Raw genomic sequence first — 22,556 nt, forward strand, 5'->3', positions numbered from 1 at the left:
TTATTGATGAAGGAGGCTGTTAAACAGAGAGTTGATGCGGAAGTACAGCAAGCTGTTAACCCTGCGCAGGAAGATCTAGATCCCAGACCAGTCTGGATAAGGGGAAAAGTTTTTCATCATATGGGTCTGAAATTGATTGTTTTCATGTGTCAGAGAGTGAAATGGATTAATCAGATCAAGATATTCAGGAAGGAATCTGAATTTGATGTAGATAGGGTGGATCCACTCATCAAAGCCATGATACAGGTTTGGAACTGGAAGACATTGAGGAGTTAACCCACAAAAAAGATAAAAATTTTGGGGCGAGACAAAAAGTGTCCTGGCTGCTTCAAGAGTTTCTGTACTGGCCTGCTTTGACAGGCTAAGCATGCTGCTGCTGCTACTGCTGCTGCTGCTACTACTGCTACTACTGCTGCTACTGCTGCTACTGCTGCTACTGCGGCTACTGCTGCTAGTACTGCGGCTGCTTTAAAAAGGTAGAGTCTTTACTATCCATCAAGTAGTTAAGGACCTCATTCAGGTGGAGTTGGCGCAACCAGACGCCAGAGTATTTACGCCTAAAAGGTTTGGGAAGATGTATCCATTCCCACAAGAGGAGGTAAAATTTTGGGATGTCAGCCCAAAGGTGGATACTGCTATTTCCAGAATAGTAGAGAAGACCACAATTCCAATAAGGAACTTGCGTCATTGGAGGACGCTATGGATAGGAAGATGATACGTATGGAAGAAAACATACGTTACCGCAGGAACATCCTCATACCTGCCATAGTTGCCAACATTGAAGAAGCAATACACAAAGGTGTGGAAAGAAGTGCTATTCTTAAGCACTGTCCGAAGTAAAATGAGCAGCAAAATCTATGGTGCTGGCGGTATCAGCAAGAAGGGCTTTATGGCTCAGACAGTGGATGGCTGACACAGCATCAAAGAACAACTTGTGTGGATTACCATTGAAGGTGAATTCCTCTTCGGTAACAAACTGGATGCAATAATAACAAAAGCATCAGGAGGTAAGAGCATTTTTTACCTCAAGAAAGCAGAAGATTCGGTTTCCAACAGACTAATAGAAACCAATATAAGGAAGCAAAGGCATATAGACCTGGCAGGTCATCTCCAAGACAAAGAACATGGAGGGACGGCCAGGACCGGTTTTTTTTTGGTGACAATTGCCAGTAGGAGGGCGACTGAAGCAGTTTTTCTGCAACATGGGCCCAAACGATACAGGACAATTGGGTATTACACCATTCATCAGGGGTACAGTATAGAATTTAGAGAGATGCCAAGAAGAAATATGTTCTTAATAACATGGATACAGTCCAAGGAAAAAAGAAGGCAGAATAATTCGGCTTTAAAGAAATTATTACAAGCAGAAGTAATAAAAAAGGTACCTCAGGAAGAGGAAGTGAAATTTATTCCAGAATTTTTCTAGTAAGGAAACCTACAAGGGAGTACAGAGCAATTCTAAACCTAAGAAGTGTGAACCTGATTATTCAAGAGCTACAACCAGGAGACTGGATGGTGGCAATAAGACTTAGAAGATGCTTATCTACAGGTGCCCATAACAAAGGGACACCAAAGATGCCTAAGGTTAACAGTAAATCAAGATCATTATCAGTATACAGCACTGCCATTTGGTCTGGCGACTTCCCCAAGGACGTTTATAAAGGTTCTAGCCCCTCTAGTGGCAGAAATGAGAAGAGGGGTAGATATATACCCATACCTGGACAACATCCGGGTAAAATCAGGGAATCTGGAGAAACTCCAACAAGACCAGAAGATGGTATAACCTTTCTGGAACACCACAGTTGGTTAATAAACAGAAACAAGAGCCATCTCATGCCACTCAGCTGTTAAGATTTCTGGGGGTAGAATTTGATACAGCAAAAGGAGAAGTGAGACTACCAGACGCAAAGAGGCAAGACATAGCCATGCAACAAAGAAGCTCAGGAAAGCTACCAGGACTTCAGCAGAAGAATGCATGAAGCTCCTAGGGAAATTCGCTTCAACATTAAGCGTCAGAAAATGGGCAGCAATACATATGAGACCAAGAATCTTGTTACACCCACACACAAAACAGGAATTAAAGTGGTGGGAAGATACCCGAAACCTGGGAAAAGGACAAACACTACACCCAGTGCACTGGGTAAGAATTACAAGTCAATGGCACTGTGGCTTAGTTGGTTAATGCGGCTGTCTTGTAAACAGGAGATCCTGAGTTCAGATCTCAGCAATGCCTTGTCTTAGTCCCATGCACGTTTCTTAAACAGATGCGAGCAACACAGGTCGGGGTGCCCAGATGGGAGAAACATTGGTGCAAGGAACCTGGACAAACCAGGAAAAGCATCTTCCATCAAATCTGCTGGAATTAAAAGCAGTACAAGGGCCTTAGAAACTTTCCAAGACCATATAAGAGGTGGCTGTAAAAAAAATAGAATCAAACAACAGGTCAGTTGTCAAGTATATAGCCGAACAAAGAGGAACCAGGAGCAGAAAGCTGATGAACCTCACAGCAGAAATCCTCTTTTGGGCAGAGTGCCACTTGTAGGAAATTACAGCCATACATATCCCAGGACTAGAAAATGTCACAGCAGACTTTCTAAGTCGGAGCATCATATACCCAGGAGAATGGTCATTAGATCCAGAGGTGGTTCAAGAATTGGTAGAGCGATGGGGTCATCCAGACATAGATCTCATGGCGACACCCCAGAACCGCAAGGTAAGGAACTACTGTGCCAGACAGTTTCATCCAAGTGCACAAGCTACAGATGCTCTCAGCTTCAAATGGGACTTCAAGTTGGTGTACTTGTTCCCTCCAATTCCCCTAATTCCAAAAACAATCAGGAAAATCAGGGAAGACCAAGCAGAGGTGATATTCATAGCACCATATTGGCCAAGAAGGCTTTGGTTCACACACTTGGTAAATATGGCAGTAGACGCACCATGGCACATACCAGATCGCAAAGGACTGATGCGACAAGGACCAATATGTCATCCGAATGCCAAACAATGGGCTTTGACGGCATGGCGATTGAGCGGGAAACATTGAGACTGAAGGGTTGTTCAGACAAAACAATTCAAACCCTTACAAGCAAGGAAAAGTTCCACATCAAGTGTATACCATAGAATCTGGCTTTGCTTTTGCGATTGGTGTGAAAAAGAGAAACAAAATTTCCTTTCACCTGGAATTGTATCTATAGTGGAGTTCCTGCATAAAGGATTTGAGAAAGGTCTCAGTCTCAGCTCGTTAAAAGTACAGGTGTCTGCATTATCAGCCTTGTTGGAAAGAAATCTGGCAATGGAAAGATTGATCATCAGGTTCTTTCAGGCAGTTAAAAGGTTAAGACCTCAAATCAAAAACAGAGTACCTACATGGGACTTGTCCCTAGTATTGGATGTACTAACAGCAGCTCCGTTTTAACCTATAGAGGAGATAGGCCTAAAATGGTTGTCATGGAAAATGGCGTTTGTGATAGCAATCACCTCAGCAAGGAGAGTGGGAGAACTTCAGGCGCTATCTGCCAAGGAACCATTCCTAGTCATACATCAAGACTAGGCAGTTCTCAGACCAGTGCATCAATTCCTGCCAAAGGTGGTATCACAGTTCCACATGAATCAAGAGATTGTGATTCCGTCATTTTGTCCAGAACCAAAAAATAAGAAAGAAGAAAGACTTCACAAGTTAGACGTGGTAAGATGTCTAAAGGTGTACCTGGAAAGGATGCAAGATGTCAGAAAGTCAGACAAACTATTCATCATTCCAGAGGGAACAAAGAAAGGTCAAGCAGCATCAAAGACAACAATTTCCCAGTGGATCGTGTCTTGTATTAAAAAAGCTTATGAAAGCAAAGGACAAGATAAACCTTTGAACATTAAAGCTCATTCTACAAGGGCCATGGCTACTTCATGGGCATTTAAGGCCCAGGCTACACCAGGACAAATATGCAAAGCAGCTGTCTGGTCCTCATTCAATACATTCTTGAAATACTACAGACTAGACGTACAATCATCAGCTGACGCAAGCTTTGGGCGTAGAGTGTTAGAAACTGTAGTAAAATAAAGTGTAAAGTGTATTAATAAAGGTTAAACTGATAAGGCATTAAACTGGTGTTGTCTATTCTGATGTATCCCTCCCTAAAATTTGCACTGCTTGGGTATGTCCCAATGGTGCCCACTGCCAGGGTGATCAGGAAAGGAGAAAATTTAAACAACTTACCGTAATTTTCTTTTCCTGGAACCATGGCAGTGGGCACATAGTTACCCTCCCTATGTATGTCTAATGCCTATCAGTTATATATTTTCAGCTATGGAAGAATCGTAAGACTAAGGTGCAGGTAGAAGGAGGGGCCTTATATGGCCTACCTGCAAAAGTCTATTTCCTGTCCTACCTAGAGTGAGAAGGGATTAACCCAATGGTGCCCACTGCCATGGTTCCAGGAAAAGAAAATTACGGTAAGTTGTTTAAATTTTCTCCTTTCTTCCCTGTGCACAGGCAGCATGGACGTTGCAGCACACGAATGAGCTGCTTACTCCTGGCCCTGCTTCATTCTGGCACATTGATGAATACTGCCCCACTCCTCCTCTTATTCTCTGAACTAGCGATTAGCACAGGAGAGGACCGTGTATTATTAAACCACTGACCGATGTGAAAGGGGAGAAGCAATCATCAGTGGCAGAAACGTCTGCACTGGGGAGAAATGGAGGGTGGTCTTCGGACCCCAGGTTGAAAACCATTGCATTAGATCATCTTATTGCCTATTTCCTTAAATGGGCTGCAAGATGTACTGATGCTTGGCACTCTTTAGGCCTCAATGACTGTGGTGACCACAATGTGTATAAGATGAGCAGGCCTGGGGGTAATATCTGTGAGATGAGGCTAGACCAGAGGTTGGCAAATATTTTGGTTGGGGCGCTTTGTCAAGTTTTGAGGGTCACTGATTAAGGATGTCCCCCCCCCAACCCATCACATGCTCCAATCCTCACCAGCTTCTCCCCCACATGTCCCCTCCTCACCAGCTTCTCCCACAAATGTTCCCTCACCTGCATCTCACCCACAATTCCCCTCTTCACCAGCTTCTCCCCCACACTTCCCCTCTTCACCAGCTTCTCCCCCACAATTTCCCTCATCGCCAGCTTCTCCCCCACGTGTCCTGTCTTCACCAGCTTGCACCCCACATAGCCTCCTCACCAGCTTCTCCCCCATATGTTCCTTCCTCACCAGCTTCTCCCCCACATGTCCCCCCTTCACTAGCTTCTCCCACACGTCCCCTCCTCACTAGCTTTTCCCTCACATGCCCCCCCTCACTAGCTTCTCCCCCACATCTCCCCTGCTCCCCTGGTCACCAGCTCCTCGCCTACATGTCCCCTTTTGCCTGTTCACGCTTTCCTGCTTGTGCCACTGCTGCTCTTGCTGCTGAGGCGAAAAAGGGTGGGGCGGAGAGAATGGTTATTCAGGCCGTATTTTACCCACACCGCGGCTAGAGACTCTGAAGAGTTTTTGTCTACTGCTTTCCATTGCTAGTGACGCTAAAAACCTGAATTTGAGTCTTATAGTGACTGCCATTGAGTGTTTAGAAACGGTAAAATACATCTATGTCATATTGTTTTATATATACAGTTTCTAAAACAACGGTTTAGGGATCCCAGTATTCTTTTCATTAGTTCTACAATTGGATGTTTTTTTTGGTATGCTAAAATGCTCTTAGTTTGTGTTTCCAACCTTCTGTTCAAGGGAAGAGAAAATTATATTGCACAGATTTTTCTGACATTTTAATACATAAAGTTTCAGTAGGCAGCATTAACTTCCCCTGCCATTATACAAATACATGAACAGCTGATATTATTTGATAAGGACTGCCTAATAGTCTAGATCAGAGGACCTGATGTCTATTGGTTTAATTGTATGGCCCCTTCAATATTAAGAGAGTAAAGAGAGAGACACTCCAGTGGTCTTTCAAAAATATAACATTTATTACAGTGCAATCTACTTTTCAGTCCGCTTGCAAACCTTTGTCAAAAAAGTGCAGTAGTAAGTGCGTGCTATATATACCTCCAAGGGCGCACAACTTAAAAACGGTGCAAAAAACTCCAATTTAGCCTATATCGCAAAGCTGCCGTAATAAGGCTGTAAAGCAACATGTTGCAATGAAGCTGTAAGATAAACAAAAGTGAAGTACAAACACACATAGGTACCCATAGTTACCAGAAGACATAAGAAAACAGAACTATGGTGCGTGCGGTGCGCGCGTGTGTGTGTATCACAGTGTTAGTCACCATGGAAACTACGCAAAATAATAAAGCTGCAAAGTAGGAAACAAATTCACCCATATGTCGATATACCCTATGCAAGCATGATTCGCTTGCAATGCACATAAACATTAGTTAAAGTACCAGTCTAGCGTACAAACATTAAGTAACAGATAATAAAATTATATAAAACAGTGTGCACTGGTAAATGCACACAACGTGAGCATGTTAATCTATCAGACTACAGCACATGGGGAGTTAAACCAAATAGACACATCTTACATTATGTGCTTTAACGGCAAGTATAATGAAGAGCTGAAATCGTAATATCCCCAAAATATGCTGGAAAAAAATTGCAATGCCTTAAGTCACGTGTTTTATTAGTATAAACATGGACAGCACTGCTACTGGTGTGAATCATCAAAATACATCAAACAGATCCAATCCAAGTATGTGTGGCCATGTCTGTGGACCTCAGACTAACCAGGTCGATTAATCCTTCGGTCTAATGCAGCAACCATCCAACAAGAAATCAACATTCGGGTACAGAAATCTAATAGTCATGATCATAAGTGCGTTCATATTGTGTTCAGTGTGTGAGATGGTAACAGAGTCCATAAAGTCACACCCATAGATGTAATGCAGCTTCACATCATTGCTGCAACATCAGATTACGGGAGAATCCACTACAATACCACATCTGAGTCCAATTGTAAGATATTGCAGATAGACTGGTGTACTTCAAGTCTCGCCAGTAAAGACCACATCATAGGAAACAGCCCAGATTTAGTTCCTAGTTTAGGCCTTTTAGTGTCGGGGTCCAGTTGGAAAATCCACCGGGCTTCCCTTCTTATAAGACGTGTACTCGTGTCACCTCCCCATGCCTGTCTGGGGTATCTGATCATGTAGTACAATTAGGATAATTGATGTCCATGATTCCAAAAATATCTTGCAATAGGTTTTATGGTGTCCTCCTTCTTGAGTGCCAGCTGGATACTAGATCGGTGCTCATTCATACGCTCTCGAAATGAGCGGTCCGTTTTGTTAATGTACATTGTCACTGGCACTGGACCAGATAGATTACAGAGGTTGATCATCCTTCCGGAATGTGGATGTTTAAGGGATGACGCCTTGAAAAGTTTTATTTATTTATTTCCTTTTTTCCCCCCTCCCCTCTGTTACTTATGTTTGTTCACTAGACTCATGCTTGCATAGTGTATATAGATATATGGGTGTATGTGTCATACTTTGCAGCTTTATTATTGTTATTAGGCATTGTTTCTATGGTGGTTGTAACTGTGTGTGTGTGTGTGTGTACTTCACTTTTATTTCCCTCACAGCTTTATTGCAATGTGTCCCTTTACAGCCTTATTACTGCAGGTTTCCGATCTAGGCTTAATTGAGGGTTCTTTTGGTGCCGTTTTTAAGGTGCGCGCCCTTGTAGGGTATATTTAGCATGCACTTACTACTGCACTTTATCTTGACAAAGGTTCGCAAGCGGACCGAAACCTTGATCGCACTGTAATACAATTTCAATTTTTCAAAACCATTTGAGAGCCTCTCTTCACTCTATGGATCACGGGTTGTTCCGTGAGTAGTGGGACTACTTTTGCTCAGCATCCGTGGTGTCTACATCTGGTTCCGTGAGTGCGCAGTTACTTGGACCCTTCAATATTAATACAAATTTGGAAAACCGGCATACTTAACTCTGTTTAACTACATATTTATCTGTACATATAACATACTCAAAATGTATTGAGCCCGTGTCTAAAACAGCATAAAATACACAGACTGCAGGAAGAGGGGCTGCATTAAACACAATTTGGAAGGTTTAAGGTAACACCTCTAAAGTCTCTGGGAACCACTGGAGGTCCAGGGATTACAGTTTAAGAACCAATTACTTTATTTCTATATTAATTATGTTCTACAGTTGATTAATTTATTCACAAAGCATGTAGCAAGTTAATGGGAAAAAAACAAGGTGACAAATATGGTGTATTTCTCTTTCTTGGACAACAGGAAACCAGATATGACGGACTCTGCCTCTGTGCTGGAGACCTTTAAGTTTCTGGAAAATGCAGCTGCAGAATTCAGCGATGAAGAGGATGACGACGAAAATGAGGGCAGAGACAAGACGATAATAGATGCAGCAACGGTGAGTCTCAATGTATTGCATATTAATGAAGCATACAGAACTAAATAGGATTGAAAATTATTTCTATTTAAGTAACCATTTTGAAGTGCTTTACATTTTTTTATAAACCGCATGTTATTGGTTATTTTCACTTGTGTATACATATACAAAGGCTTAGCGTTATTTGTTGTATATTCGTGGTACATTTACAATCAGGTTTGAAGGGGCAGCCTTCATTGTTTCTTAGGCCACGCTTATAGTGTCAGCGACGCGATGGCGACGTCAGTCTACGGTCGCTGTAAAAATCAAATTGGGATGATTTCCAGCAATCACGACCAAGCCACCGCTCCGTCGTGCTTACTATAAGTGCACGTGACGGCGGCAGTGCATTTGTTTTGACGCAGCGTCACCATTACTGGCACTGTAAGCGCAGCCATATACAAATCATGAAACATGTCCCAGTCTCTCTGATGCCATCTCTGGTTTCCAATACTGATAATATTGACGCTCTCCTTTCCTTTGTGTATGATTTAACCCAATGGATTATGTTGAGGGATAAGACAAAAGTTTTGTGATTGTATGGAAAATGGTTGTAAGCCAAATTGTAATTAAAATGGTTTTTGAATTTTAGAATCCAAACGTCAACATATACAATACCAGGTGGAGTAGTTTTGAGTGAATTGGTAAGGTCACCTTACGGTGATTCCTTTTAAGACCAACTCCTCACATGTGGTTACCTTAACCTTATTAACAATCCAAAACCTTCTACCGGTACAATGGCCCCTGCCATGGTCTTGGGATCATCTTCCACCAAATATTGCATTATGCAAGCTCAAAAGATATTGTGTTTTGCATTTATTGACTCATATTACTTATTTATTTTATGTAAAATGTTTAATAGAATATTTCTTAGGCCGTTCTATAGTATGCATGGAGTTTTACATATATATATAATTTTTTTGAAATTGGAAGGCAGCAGCCAAAAACTCTACATGTGTTGTAGTAAAAGAAAATATTTACAAGATTTTATACTGGTGGTATTTCACTCCTGTCAAATTGCATTCAATCTATCCCGCTGTCTCAACTATGTTGGCAGGAATGTGGTAGCCCGGGCTCAATTTTGCATATCTGGTGGGAATGTCCCAAGATTAAACCCTTATGGGAAAACAATTACCCATTAGGTCGACGACTTGCTTGGTCTCCAAATCCCCAAAGATACTCTTCTGATTCTTGGCACTCCAATCCCTAACTCAAACAATCTTGAATCTTAGATAATCACCTATATGTCCTATGCCACACATTGCTCAATAGCGTTTTTCTGGAAGCTTAAGACAACCCCCTCTCCCTTTCAATGTGTTTGCAACAAAATATGGGATATAGCCTCGAGACTGTCAGCTTACCTTCATAACTCAAACAATAGGTTTATTGATACCCGGAGAGCCCTGGTTTTCACATTTCAACAAACAGATAAGGTTCTGAGCGATATTAAAGATTTTTGACTGTGCTGGGAGACCGTAATGAAGAACAGAGCTGCAGGCCTGTCTGAGGCGCACATATGTTTTCTTAAGTGATATTCTGTATTTGTTCAATAGTTGTTTGAATCTCAACAAATATATATTCCTTGTACCAATTCCGGGACCCCACTCCCCCCTACTATTATTTCAATTTCTGCCATTTATTTTAACCCTGTAAATTTGTACTTGATTTACTGTCATACTGTAGTTATGATTCCACTATGAAAATGCTAAATACAAAGTAACAAATATATATTTATTTATAACTTTAATATGTTAAGAGAAATATTTTGATATTTCCAGAACTACTAAAGCAGCCTTTCTGCTTGGGGAGGTGGATGGATTTATTTATTTATTTATTTATTTATTTATTGCGAAGCAGTGTATCTCCGGAGCTAATTTCAGCTTTGGGACCCCTATCCTGAGATGTATACCTCTGAATAGGCACCTTTTAGATGTATGTATCATTGGCCACAGATAAAAATAAAACAAAAACGAAATCGTTCTTCAATCACCTGAATTCCATTAATTTCCTTTGGGCCAAGATGGGGTTGGTTCACCCGATATTATGGTTGTACTCACAAAATGTAAATGCAACATAGATGTGCGCATGGCAAGATCAGCTCTGTAAAAACAAAAAACAAAAACGTGTGTGTATATATATATATATATATATATATATATATATATATCTATATATCTATATATCTATATATCTATTTATATATCTTGAAACTGGATATCTTCTTGCCACACTGTTCTAATAATGTCTTATACATACATTATACTATATTATAGGCTAAAACTGTAAAATTCCAGGCATTATTGAAATCCCTGCTCTCTGATTTGGTTAAAATTCCGGGCATTATTCATTCAGTAATGCCCGGAATTTTTGCAGCTTGCAAAGTGTTTATTTCTAGCCAATCAGCTTTTCCTTTTTTCAGAACAGCTCTGAGACAGGGCAGGGGATTGGTCAGGAGGCAGGAACAGCTCTCAGACAGGGTAATGGATTGGTCAGGAAGCAGCAACCAGGCAGTGACTCCTCCCCCTCCCTCCGTGAACACAGCTCCATGAACACCCCTGCGTTGAGGAGGGAGTGTATTTGTAGCTGCAAAGTAATTGTCTATCTGCAGAGTTTTTATAGCTGCAGTTTCTATCTAGTTAGCGTGTGTGTGTGATGCTGCTTCAGTGTGTGTATGTGTGTGTGATGCTGCTTCAGTGTGTGTGTCTGCTGCAGAGTTTGTGTGGGTGTCTGCTGCAGAGTTTGTGTATCTACAGTGTGTGTTTCTGTGTATCTACAGAGTTTGTGTGTGTGCAGCAGCAGAGTTTGGATGTAGTTACTGTACGTGTGTGTGTGTGTGTGTGTGTGTGTGTGTGTGTGTGTGTGTACGTGTGTACGTGTGTACGTGTATGTGTACACAGAGGGGGTGGCGTGTGTGGATATAGATAGCGGCAGTGTAAGTCTTTATAGAGGTGCTTTAATGTATTTACCATTTTATTTTAATAAAAAAATCTATAACTGTACAAAAGTGTCTATTGTATAAAAAAAGCCTACATTTAGCCTATAATAGTAATAATCCCCTCAGAATAGGGCATTGCTGGCCAATAATGCCGTGGCTGGGTTAAAGCCCCTCGGCTTCACCTCGGGCCTTCAACTCTTCCAGCCAACTCTTCCATTGGCCAATAATGCCCTATTTTTCGGGGATTATTACTTAAATAAAGTGGTTTATCTGCAGGTTGCAAACGCAAAACGTTTCAGGGATCTCCTTTCAGGTAAAATATTTACATGATGTAAATATTGCACCTGAGGGAGATACCGGAAACCTTTCAACCTGCAAATAAACCACTTTATTGTATTAGAATGTCTGGTGTAAGACTTTATTAGAACAGTGCGACAAGAGGATATCCAGTTTCAAGTTTATCTACTGTACGTGTTAGAAGTGCGATCCCAGCCACTCTTCAACTGCCTGCACCTTACAAAGAAAAAGAACACCCACTACAATTATCTAAACAGAGAGCGGTAAGATCAAAAACCTTTATCCTGACTAGGGGTGTACAGAGTACCCGGAATTACCCGGTACCTGGCGTTACCCGGCACATTTCCAGCTACCCGGACATTACCCTGACCCGGCAACTAAGAAGTGGGCTCGGCGCCGGGTAATACCCGGCATCGGGTAATGTCAGGGCAGCTGGAAATAATTGTATTACTTACCTTTCCGAAGACCTCTAGGACCAGCAGCAGCGGTCCTGTGGCGGTGGCAGCATCGGAGGTGTCTTCAGCCGGCGGGGGAGCTGCAGGAATCCCTTCCACAGCACCGGAGCAGGTAAACAGCCGTCTGTCCAATAGGAATGCTCAGTCTCCTGCTCCGGTCACGTGGTTCCCCGGCGGCTCACACACTTACCTGCTCCAGTGCTGTGGAAGGGATTCCTGCAGCTCCTTCGCCGGCTGAAGACCCCTCCGATGCTGCCACCGCCACAGGACCACTGCTGCTGGTCCTAGATGTCGCCGCCACCCTGCAGGTAAGTGCGTAACCGGGTACCCGACCGGCTAGAAACATTGATTTTGGCTGGGTACCCGTTACCCCCCCCCCCCCTTTTTTTTTTTTTTTAACACTACCCGGTACAACACTAATCCTGACTCTTTCTATACAGTATATCTTGGAAAGTGGGAGTACATTCTATTTTAACATGTGACACGATTAGACGTCTGTCTTTGTTTATTGATCCAGTAATATTTTAAATGTTGACTCTCCTATGTAGATTGTGCGAAGAAGAATTGTGCCTGAGCCCAATGAAGATAGAGATACAGAAGAAGCTTTGAAAGAGTTTGACTTCTTGGTTTCAGATGACGGTGAAGGAGGAGAATCTCGAAGTGCTGGTGATGGTACTGAGTGGGGTAAGCATAGTTTTGCTTTTCATCCTGTTGATGTATTTAGGACGTCATGATGTGCGTTTTTAAACATGTTTGAGGGCAAGAACAGTTGGAAAATGTCTAAATTCATTAAAATCTATAATTGGTTTTAAACATATTGATCAATAAATATAATTGAAATATCATTTTTTTTTTTATTATTGAGAATCTAACATACTCATAACATACTCATAATATTCAGATGGTTATTTTGGAAAAACTTTTACTCCTCCGTAACAACCTTCCACTGTATCAAAACTAGCTTACTTTGGTTCAGCAAAGTACTACAAGTTAGGGGAAATCCTGTTTTTGTTGTGCGTTGGCTGGAATGCATACTGATTGGACTTATTTGTTATACAGCATCCCCAAGGATAGGTTAGAATTAAGCAGTTTCTCATTTCCTTATGCACTCCTGCTTGATTCCCTGGAAGTGTTGTCTACTTTAGGCAAAGTCCATGCTGCCGCAGGTCGCGCGGAGGCGTCCGTGCGCGGCTCGATCAAATTGTTTTAAGGCATTGATCGCGCCCATAGATCACGTGGGCACGCGACAGCAGGAGGGGGGGCGCGCGTAGCTCGAGGAATCAGTTGAAACTGATTTCTCGGCATGATGGGCAGGTCATGTGAGCAGTTTGCCCAATGAGGGCGAACCAGCTCCGTGACGCCACTGTGACGCCTGTAGACACGCCCCCCGGCGGCGCGTCTAACATGTCTAAAAACCGCACCCGCTTCACGCAGGTGATGGCACGGACGCGCACGCCTCCGCGCGGTCGAAGGTAGTATGGACCTGCCCTTATTGTGTAGGTTTCCCTAAATTAATATTAGTGTATCTTTGTTTGAAAGATGCATTGTGAGACAGCAATTTTTGTAGCAACAACATAGGTTAGGATATACTTTTCTAGTTTATCAATTTTGCACAGAGGTTTCAAGACATTTACATTAAGGACAGCTTCATAAATAAAATCTTAGTGACAAACGGTCACTTTGGATCTGCAACAGCTGTGCAGTTCTTAAGATTAAGAAATCCAACAAGGATGGTATTGGTATTTTTTTTTGTAATGTTTCATACAACACTACTCGTTAATTTCATCTTGCTTTCTCTTTGGACACAACTAATATTTATAGCAGGTTAATGGCGAGTGCTGCAGCCAAACACAATCCAGCATCATTGAAATGACATCCTAACTGATGGCTTGTATGGTGCAATTCCTGGACACAGCAAAACATACACAAAACACATTCCAAGTTTGGATAATCATTTGGAATAAGGCCATCTTAGGCATTAATGCCTCTGCTTAGCTCAGTACGGAGTGGCATTGAAGTTCCCCTCTGACCTCTTCTCCATTGATTTGCATATTTTATTTAGCTATACTGATCTTATATTTTCCCAGTGCACTTAAAAACCAAGAACATCAGGTATTTGAAGGTTACACGATTTTATTGTGAAATGGGCAATATTTGGACCAACATACAGCAAACTCTCCATGAAGCAACAGTACACAGTTGTTGTTCTGGCATCATGTTTCGACAGGTAGAGATGGTTCACCCTGAAGACCACACAATAATAGGTCTCTCTTCTGAGCCTGTCCACATTTTTTGATAGCTGACTTTTGCTTGTAATGGTTTTTTTTTTAAAATACTTAAGCTAAAACTTACCAGCTTTCTTCACACAATGCCATTCACTTTTAAGATTGTAAGAAATGTTTGTCCACTTTTCTATTGATCTTACGTTTTGCTTGCAGATTGTAGACTTACTAGTTGACTCACGAAGTGATTTCCAAAACAGTTGTACAGTGCTTACTAAAACTAAATGTATATGAATTTGTGTTAGTGCCACATTGTGAAACCGCTAACCAAACCAAACTCTTTTTTTTTTTTTTTTGTATAAAAGGAAACCTTTTCAAAGTGTACTGTTAAAAAAAACATTCTGCATTGATACTCCCCATGGTTCAACAACTCCTCTAACCGCACAATTTATACATCACTTTGAGAAAGTGTAATTCAACTTGGCTTAAAAATACAGCTCCTTGTTAAGGCTGCCATGTGTATGTAATACATGCCCATCTTGTTGACCACCTAAGCAGCACAAGCAATCTTAACCACTGATATTTTTTTATCTGCGGCTGCTATTAAGGGGCACACTATCCCTTCTAGTGCAGGCAGTGGGTATTAGAATCTGCAATCAAAATCAATTGTCAGGGTGTTCTTTGTTAGTTAAGTTATTGTCACTATTCTTTACAGCAAAACATCAGTTTTCAAAGTGTGGCTGGGTGATGCTAAACCCGTTCTAGTTTAATGTGCTGCAGCGGTTTTTAAATTCATCTTTATCACTCCCATTTCAAAAAGAAATGCGCAGGATACTCGCTCTCCTTCAAAGAAGCTCCGGTGAAACCAAATGTATTGAAGAGGAATGTGTTTTGATTTCTTTCACTGTTTAGAAAAGGAAGACCAGTGTCCCATCCCGGAATCCTGGAATGTGGATCAGGGAGTAATAACCAAACTCAAGGAACAATACAAAAAGGAGCGCAAGGGGAAAAAAGGGGTGAAGAGTAAGTGGAAAACATTGCACTTCAGTCATCAATCCCACCTCTTTCATATCCTACCTTCCCTCGAAAGCTATTTTTTTTTTAAATTTCCTTTCAATGTTTTCCTGAACCACTTACTCTTTTACTTTGCTGCTCCTCCTCTGATCTTTTTCCTGCTGTTCACCTTTTAACGGACATTGTAGAGAAGCAACATTTTAATAACTTCACTGCCAAAGGAGCATGGCTTGTAAGGTACTGAAAGGGATAACTGCTTCATTTAGATGTATGAAGCTTCTTCTTTTGGTTGCACTAAATTAAAGTGAATTGTGTTGGTCCGCATGGTAGAATGGTGCGAAGTGATCAGCGAGAGCTTGGCCATGCTATGTTAGTATCTTTCACAAACTAATTACGATGCTGGTAACCTGCCACTCTATATCACATAAATCTATTCATTTTAAAATGATCAGACGTAGGCAGAACGTTTTGTCCAATGTAATGATTCAGTACAAGCATTCCAAATACGTGCAAATAATCTTGGCTCCAAAGAGCTCCGAAAATAAGCAAAGCCAGGTGTCCTTTGTTGTATTACCTCATATTCAGTGTGAAACACTTGGAAGCGTTTGTAAATGGTGATATTTACAGCATTTGTTTCCAATACCCCTTGAAAGACTTGCAGAAATAGCACTTTAAGTAATGCAAATCTTGCTAAAGATTTGCAACCGTTTCATCACACAGCATTGGTTTAACAACATTTTTAACACCTCGTATCAATTCCTACCTCTTGCTTTTCAGCCGGCCAGTATTTAATGAGATCACAAATGAAAGACATGTTTTATGTAAGATGATCATTGTGTAAGCGAGAATAGGGCAAGCTTTTTAAATTAGCCGACAGTCAAGCTCTTTCTGCCCATCAAAAGGAAAATGTAATTAATTTTGAAGTACTAGACATTGAATTTGCATTGGTAATTTGAAGTAATTTGCTGTCATCGTATACTGAGCAAGGATATAGAACAAAGATTATGCCGAATTTGAGTTTGTCAAGTTATAAGCTTCACATGTCGTGACTCATTTTGAAATACAAGTGGGTGTGAATGTATAGAATACATATAGTTTTATATATGCATTTTATACTGTACATACATTTACCTAATAGACTAGCATTTAACCTGTTGGAGATAAATGTGTTTTCTGTACTGTGGGAGTAATATAAAAATATCAGGATGAAAAAAATGTGAATCCGTAGCAAAATAAAAATCTAAGGCTGCAATGAAATCTCAGCATTTGTCTTGTTAAATAAATAAAATGTCATTTAGATTTGATTGTAGCTGTGATCAAAAAGTGAACAGTGTCCTGACCTCTGGGGACTCCCTGGTTCCCAAGCGAGAATCAGGTTTACTGACGGGCGGCAATGTCAGCCTTGCTCCAGCAGCCAATAGAAAGTTATGACTTTCTAATTATGACCCCAGGACTAGATTTGTAGTTTCTTTTGACAAAACTGCTGCCAAGAAAACCTAAACAAATCTTGAGAACCCGGGGGGACCTCAAGTCTGCTCTGAATGACCTCCTGTTTCTGGTAAAAGGAAAAGTTTTGGGGAAGGGATTTCTGCTGTAATTTGAAACCACTGCTTGGCTCTAGAAACCCCACTCATTGCAAGCTCCTTGACAATACCAAAAAATACCACGCACACTCTCAGAAGAGTTTTCTTAAATCATGGTTGATATTTTAAAAACTATTGTCCTGGAACAGGATTGTGTTTTGTCTCTGTCTTCAGGCTGCCAGCAATCCTCAGCCTAGCTGTTGCAACAATGTTGCGACCCCTTGTGGGTTTCTTGGCTTTCTGCCCGTTGCCTTGGCAACCCCCCTGCCTTTTTACCAGGATGGACTGCTCCCCCTCCCCTTGTCAAGTGGTATTGTCCCAGTTAATTTCCCATCAGCCCAGACCAGCATGCTGTTTTTTTTTTAAGTACCAGTAGCCATTTTGAGCAGTCATCTCTCCTATCCTGGTAAAGTTACTGATTTTTACTTATCCCTATATCCTGCATTTATCCCACTGCCCTCACAGCTCCCCTTCTCCTCCATTGCCCTCATGTCCCAGTGTTCCCTCAGTACTTTCCCCCCTTTTTATTTGTATGTTGTTGCCCCAAATAAACACTTCAGCAAGTAAGAAGGTTCCCTTGCTTAATATATGGGATTGAGTTAACCTGCCTGTCCCTACACATCTATCAGTGTACTTGGGCCAGTACAAGTATATCTGGGGAAGATACTTGCTTTAAAGTGCTATCTCAGGCCTTTTTTTCTTGATTTGGAACCTTCAGATGATGTCTTCAATGTGCTGAAATCCCTATTATTCAGTAAATTTTCAGGAAAGAACATAATATAGCTAATAAGGACAGAAAGGGCCAATTATCCATTATCCATTCAGCCGCAGAGGGATAGTTGAACCACTGATTGAGCCACATGTGCTGAAGCAGGGATATCCTGAAAACCTGACCTGTTGGTGGCCAGTGAGGATGGGAGTTTCCAACCCCTGCCTTAGGCTGCGTCCACGCTGCCGCTTAGCGCGGTCAGCACAGTCAATTTGAATCTGTCCGGCCACACAAGCGTTGCACGTACGCTCGTGGGCGCAAGGCGCTTGCAGAGACATAAAATTGAGTTTGAGGCACGCTGAAGGGTCACATGACGACCTCAGCCAATCAGCACGACTCTGGGCATGGCCACAGTCCCCCTGCTCATGCTTACCGAAAAAGTTGCCGAACGCTCATGCTTGGCGAGTTGGTGATGTCACCACTCAAGCATGAGCGCGGTCAGCAGCACGCGGGGTGCAGCCATAGATGGATCAGATGGTTGTTTATTTAGAAGAATAGGTCCTTATTACCCTGTCATTTGTGTTCTTTTTCTCTTTTTGGTCTACTATTGCAACTAATGTTTTTTTTTTCCTGTCTCCTTACTTTTGAGCCTTAAGCAAGGTGGACTGTTTTATGATATTAAAATATTTCCATCTGTAATGTGAACTGACATTTTTTTTAAGCGGCACAGACTTTTTCAGCCAAACAAGGAAGTTCTAAAGTCCAGCACAATTTTGGAGCTTTATGTAACCTTCAAAACCTAGCCCTGCAGTATAACACAGAAAGGGGCAGATTATGATCGTCAAGTGATTACTAGGTTAAGATTCCGGGTTAATAAACATATAATTCCTACACAAGTGCTTTTTCCCTTTTTTCATCCTTCTATATTTAAATGTTTTTTTTAAACCAGTTTCAGCACAAATACAATTCAACTGTATAACAATCATAACACAGTAAAAAAAGAGGTGAAAAAATTGGCATTTTAATCTAAATTATAGGCTAAAACTAGAAAATTCCGAACATTATTGAAATCCCTGCTCTCTGATTGGTTTAAATTCCGGGCATTATTCATTCGGTAATGCCTAGAATTTTTGGCAGCTTGCAAAGTGTTTATTTCTAGCCAATCAGCTTTTCCTTTTGTCAGAACAGCTCTGAGACAGGGCAGGGGATTGGTCAGGAAGCAGCAGCTAGGCAGTGACTCCTCCCCCTCCCTCCGTGAACACAGCTCCATGGACACAGTTGAGTTGAGGAGGGAGTGTATTTGTAGCTGCAAAGTAAGTGTCTGTCTGCAGAGTTTGTTTGTAGCTGCAGTTTCTGTCTATAGTGTGTGTGTGTGTCTGCTGCTGCAGAGTTTGTGTGTGTCTGCTGCTGCAGTGTGTGGTGTGTGTGTGTGTGTGTGTGTGTGTGTGTGCGCTGTGTGCTGTGTGTGTGTGTGTGTGTGTGTGTGTGTGTGTGTGTGTGTGTGTGTACAGAGGGGGCGGAAGTGTGTGGATATAGTGGTGCTTTAATGTATTTACCATTTTATTTTAATTAAAAAAATCTAACTATACAAAAGTGTCTATTATTTATTTTAAAAGCCTATAATAGTAATAACCCCCGAAGAACAGGGCATTACTGGCCAATAATGCCCTGGCTGGGTTAAAGTCCCTTGGCTTCGCCTCGGGCCTTCAACTCTTCCAGCCAGGGCATTATTGGCCAGTAAGGCCCCGTTCTTCGGGGGTTATTATTTAAATATTAAATGCATTTGCAGCAATTAAAAATATATAGGTAAACCCCGTTATAGCGCGGTCCTCGGGGGCCACCCGATCCGACCGCGCTAGACCCAGGGTCGCGCTAATTTTTTTTTAAAAATGGCCGCCACGCGCCTGATCAGGAGGGAGTGAGGAGGGAAGGAAGGAAGAGGTGGCCGGAAGCCCTACACGTCCCCTAGCAACGGCGAGTCCAGTCGCAACCTGCTCCGTACCTCCCACCACCGGCATCCATTTCCTCCCCCCCGTGCCCCCACACCTACACCCCCTCCTCGGCATAGCTCACGTGGCCCTCCGAGTCCCAGCCTGCTCCTAACTCACCCCCCCTCCTCGGCATAGCCCACGCGGCCCTCCGAGTCCCAGCCTGCTCCTAACTCACCCCCCCTCCTCGGCATAGCCCACGCGGCCCTCCGAGTCCCAGCCTGCTCCTAACTCACCCCCCCCCTCCTCGGCATAGCCCACGCGGCCCTCCGAGTCCCAGCCTGCTCCTCACTCCTCCCGACACCCCCCCTCCTCCCGACACCACCCCCTCCTCCCGATGCCAGCTCCGCTCCGATCTCAGCAGCCGACACCAAAGGTAGGGGGAGGTGTGCTGTGAGTGTGTGCAGGGAGAGAGTGTGTGCGCAGGGAGCAGTGTGCGCTGGGAGCAGTGTGCGCAGTGAGAGGTTTTTTTTAAACGGGAGCCACGTGAAAACCGCGTCATAACGGGTCGCGCTATAACAGGGTTTACCTGTATATTCGTTTTTTCAGAGTCTCATTACAATAGAAAAGCCAGAGCACTTTTATTTCCTGGACATAAAGAATATAGTACAACTATTTTGGGCCATATTTATGAAGTGTGTAACATTCCATATGACACCTTCCAGTGCCAGAACAAACCTTATGAGCCAGAAGGTGTCTCGACGCTGGCATATGTGTTATACAATAGCACCGCTTAGTAATTATGGTTCTTTATATTTAAATAACTGTAGTTTTATTTATTTATTATTTTTAAATCACTGCATGGGTTACTATTCATACTGGTGCATTTGGGATCCACATCTTTTTTAGCTGGCTCTATGCCCTCCCTTCATCCATTCATTAAGGGCCTTCTTCTGGGCGACATCTACTCTCAAGCTTGAGTGAGAAAAATGATATAGTACTTCTCGCAAATATGTATTTTTGTACATTTCCTAAATCCGTAAATACAAACCGAATGAATGTATGTCTAGCGATGAAGTGATTTGCCCAAGGTCACAAAGAGCTGACACTGGGAGTTGAAACTGGGTTCACCTGCTGGAAAGGCATTGCCACTGAGCTACTAAAGCCTTACGTAATCAAAACCATGCAGATGCAAATATTTTTAAAGGCAACATGCATAGGCAATATAAAAAATATTTACTGATATAGGAAATGCCATGGCCATGGGTTAGACATTTCCTTTTCTTAAAGAAACTTTTGTCCCTAAACTTATAACAGGAAAAACTTCAGAAGAAATGTCTCAGCCTGTGTCCCATATAAAACAATCAAAACAGGGATGTGCGAGCATGTTGGAGAAAAGTGCAGGTAAGTGCTAAGGTGGATACAAGGAAGTAAGCTAGTGAAATAGACTTTGTACAAACACTTCCTGCCCTTCATTCAAAATGAAAGTACTCATACCTAATATTACACTGTATTTCTCTGTATTCTGATGTGATTTGACGGTTAAATGCATTTTCTTCTGTTTAAAAGCCAACTTGTAATTGGTATTCTAATGGCGTTTACTGAAGGTATGGTTAAAAAATATGCATTTTTATGTGAAAAACTCACTGATTTTTATTTTGAAAAGTCCAGATGACATTCAATTAAAAGTATTTTACCAGCAGCAGTAGGCTCTGGTAGTTGGCATTAGTTGCCGTGATTGAATGCTGAACTTAAAATATGGTAATATGTATCATGCACACACAAATATTTTATTTGCTCTCTGTTTTCGTTTCTGTTGTGGTTAGGGCCGAACAGATCAAAGCTGCAAGATATGCTGGCTAACCTTAGAGATGTTGATGAGCTGCCATCATTACAACCTTCTGTAGTGTCATCTTCAAGGCCTACAAGCTCGAGGCTTAGCGAACAAGAAATAAATAGGACTGATGAAGGTATGTACCGGAATTCTGAGAGATGTGTAATAACTCCACATAGGTACAACAGATGCTTCTTTTTTTTTAATGTGATATATAATTATTTCAGTTATGTACTTGCACCGTCCAAATGAATTCTGAACAGAATGGAAGAAATGCACTTCAGTAAACTGAATCAACGTAGCACATTTTTTAGAACTTAATTTAAGATCTTTAAAAGTTAATTTCCATTTAACAGTAGACGTCTATTGATCTTGGTGCAGCACAGAGAACGTGCGTGTAGCAGAAAATCCGTTTAACTATACACTAAAGTGTATATGGTTGTTTGCAGGAGCTCAAATGCTAGGTCCCATGAATTCATCCATATAAAGGTAACCACACAAAGGGAGTATATTCAATAATAGTGTTAATCTCAGTCTTCACATATATTGGCTCAATAATTCCTTGGAGATCTAGGGTAAACATGTCATAACTTCCCTTCCTCCTTGGGAAGGCCCATGATAAATGAAGTTACTCACTGTGATCCCCCGTGTGTTCTTAGGCGTGCAGCCGCGTCCGAAGTGCAATATATCCAAAATGAGTGTGTGTGGCGCACAGCAACCGAGAACAGGTCTTGTGGCAATTGGAAAATGAATTTATTAAGGCGGCATTAAAAAAACGGTGGAAGGTACAACTGTTGTACCCTCCACCATTTTTTTAATGCAGCCTTAATAAATTCATTTTTCAATTGCCACAAGACCTGTTCTCGGTTGCTGTGCGTCACACACTCATTTTGGATAACTAAACACTAATGTACATTCCACAGAGGGAGAGTTTGGTTATCTATATAAAGCATAAATGCCCGACTTTGACATTTGTGTAGACTTAAACAGTGCGATTGTGTTTTCTTCAAAGAAACACACTGCGGAGGAATGCTGGCCTGTATCTAGGGGTTTATTCTATATCCGTGAAATCAATGGGGATTTTTTTTTTAGTCCGAAAGCAAACGGACACTTTGACAGAAAATAACTCCCTTAGTATGTATTTTCCTAAAGCTTAAATGAGCCTC

The 22,556-nt window shown here is 41.8% G+C and overlaps 1 protein-coding gene across 3 annotated transcripts in view; it reads left to right on the forward strand.

Annotated features, from left to right (window-relative positions):
* STRN (striatin) overlaps window positions 1-22,556 on the forward strand; it is a 131,380-nt gene that overhangs the window by 77,589 nt on the left and 31,235 nt on the right. The window contains exons 6-10 of one of the 3 annotated variants that reach the window (XM_075596553.1): window positions 8,260-8,395; window positions 12,649-12,784; window positions 15,235-15,345; window positions 20,874-20,960; window positions 21,383-21,526. In XM_075596553.1, coding sequence (XP_075452668.1) covers window positions 8,260-8,395; window positions 12,649-12,784; window positions 15,235-15,345; window positions 20,874-20,960; window positions 21,383-21,526 — 614 coding nt within the window. The remainder of the gene's footprint in view (window positions 1-8,259; window positions 8,396-12,648; window positions 12,785-15,234; window positions 15,346-20,873; window positions 20,961-21,382; window positions 21,527-22,556) is intronic. The other 2 variants (XM_075596554.1, XM_075596555.1) reach the window with 2 other exon arrangements.

Source organism: Ascaphus truei, chromosome 4 (assembly GCF_040206685.1).
Source record: "Ascaphus truei isolate aAscTru1 chromosome 4, aAscTru1.hap1, whole genome shotgun sequence".
Taxonomy (NCBI): domain Eukaryota; kingdom Metazoa; phylum Chordata; class Amphibia; order Anura; family Ascaphidae; genus Ascaphus; species Ascaphus truei.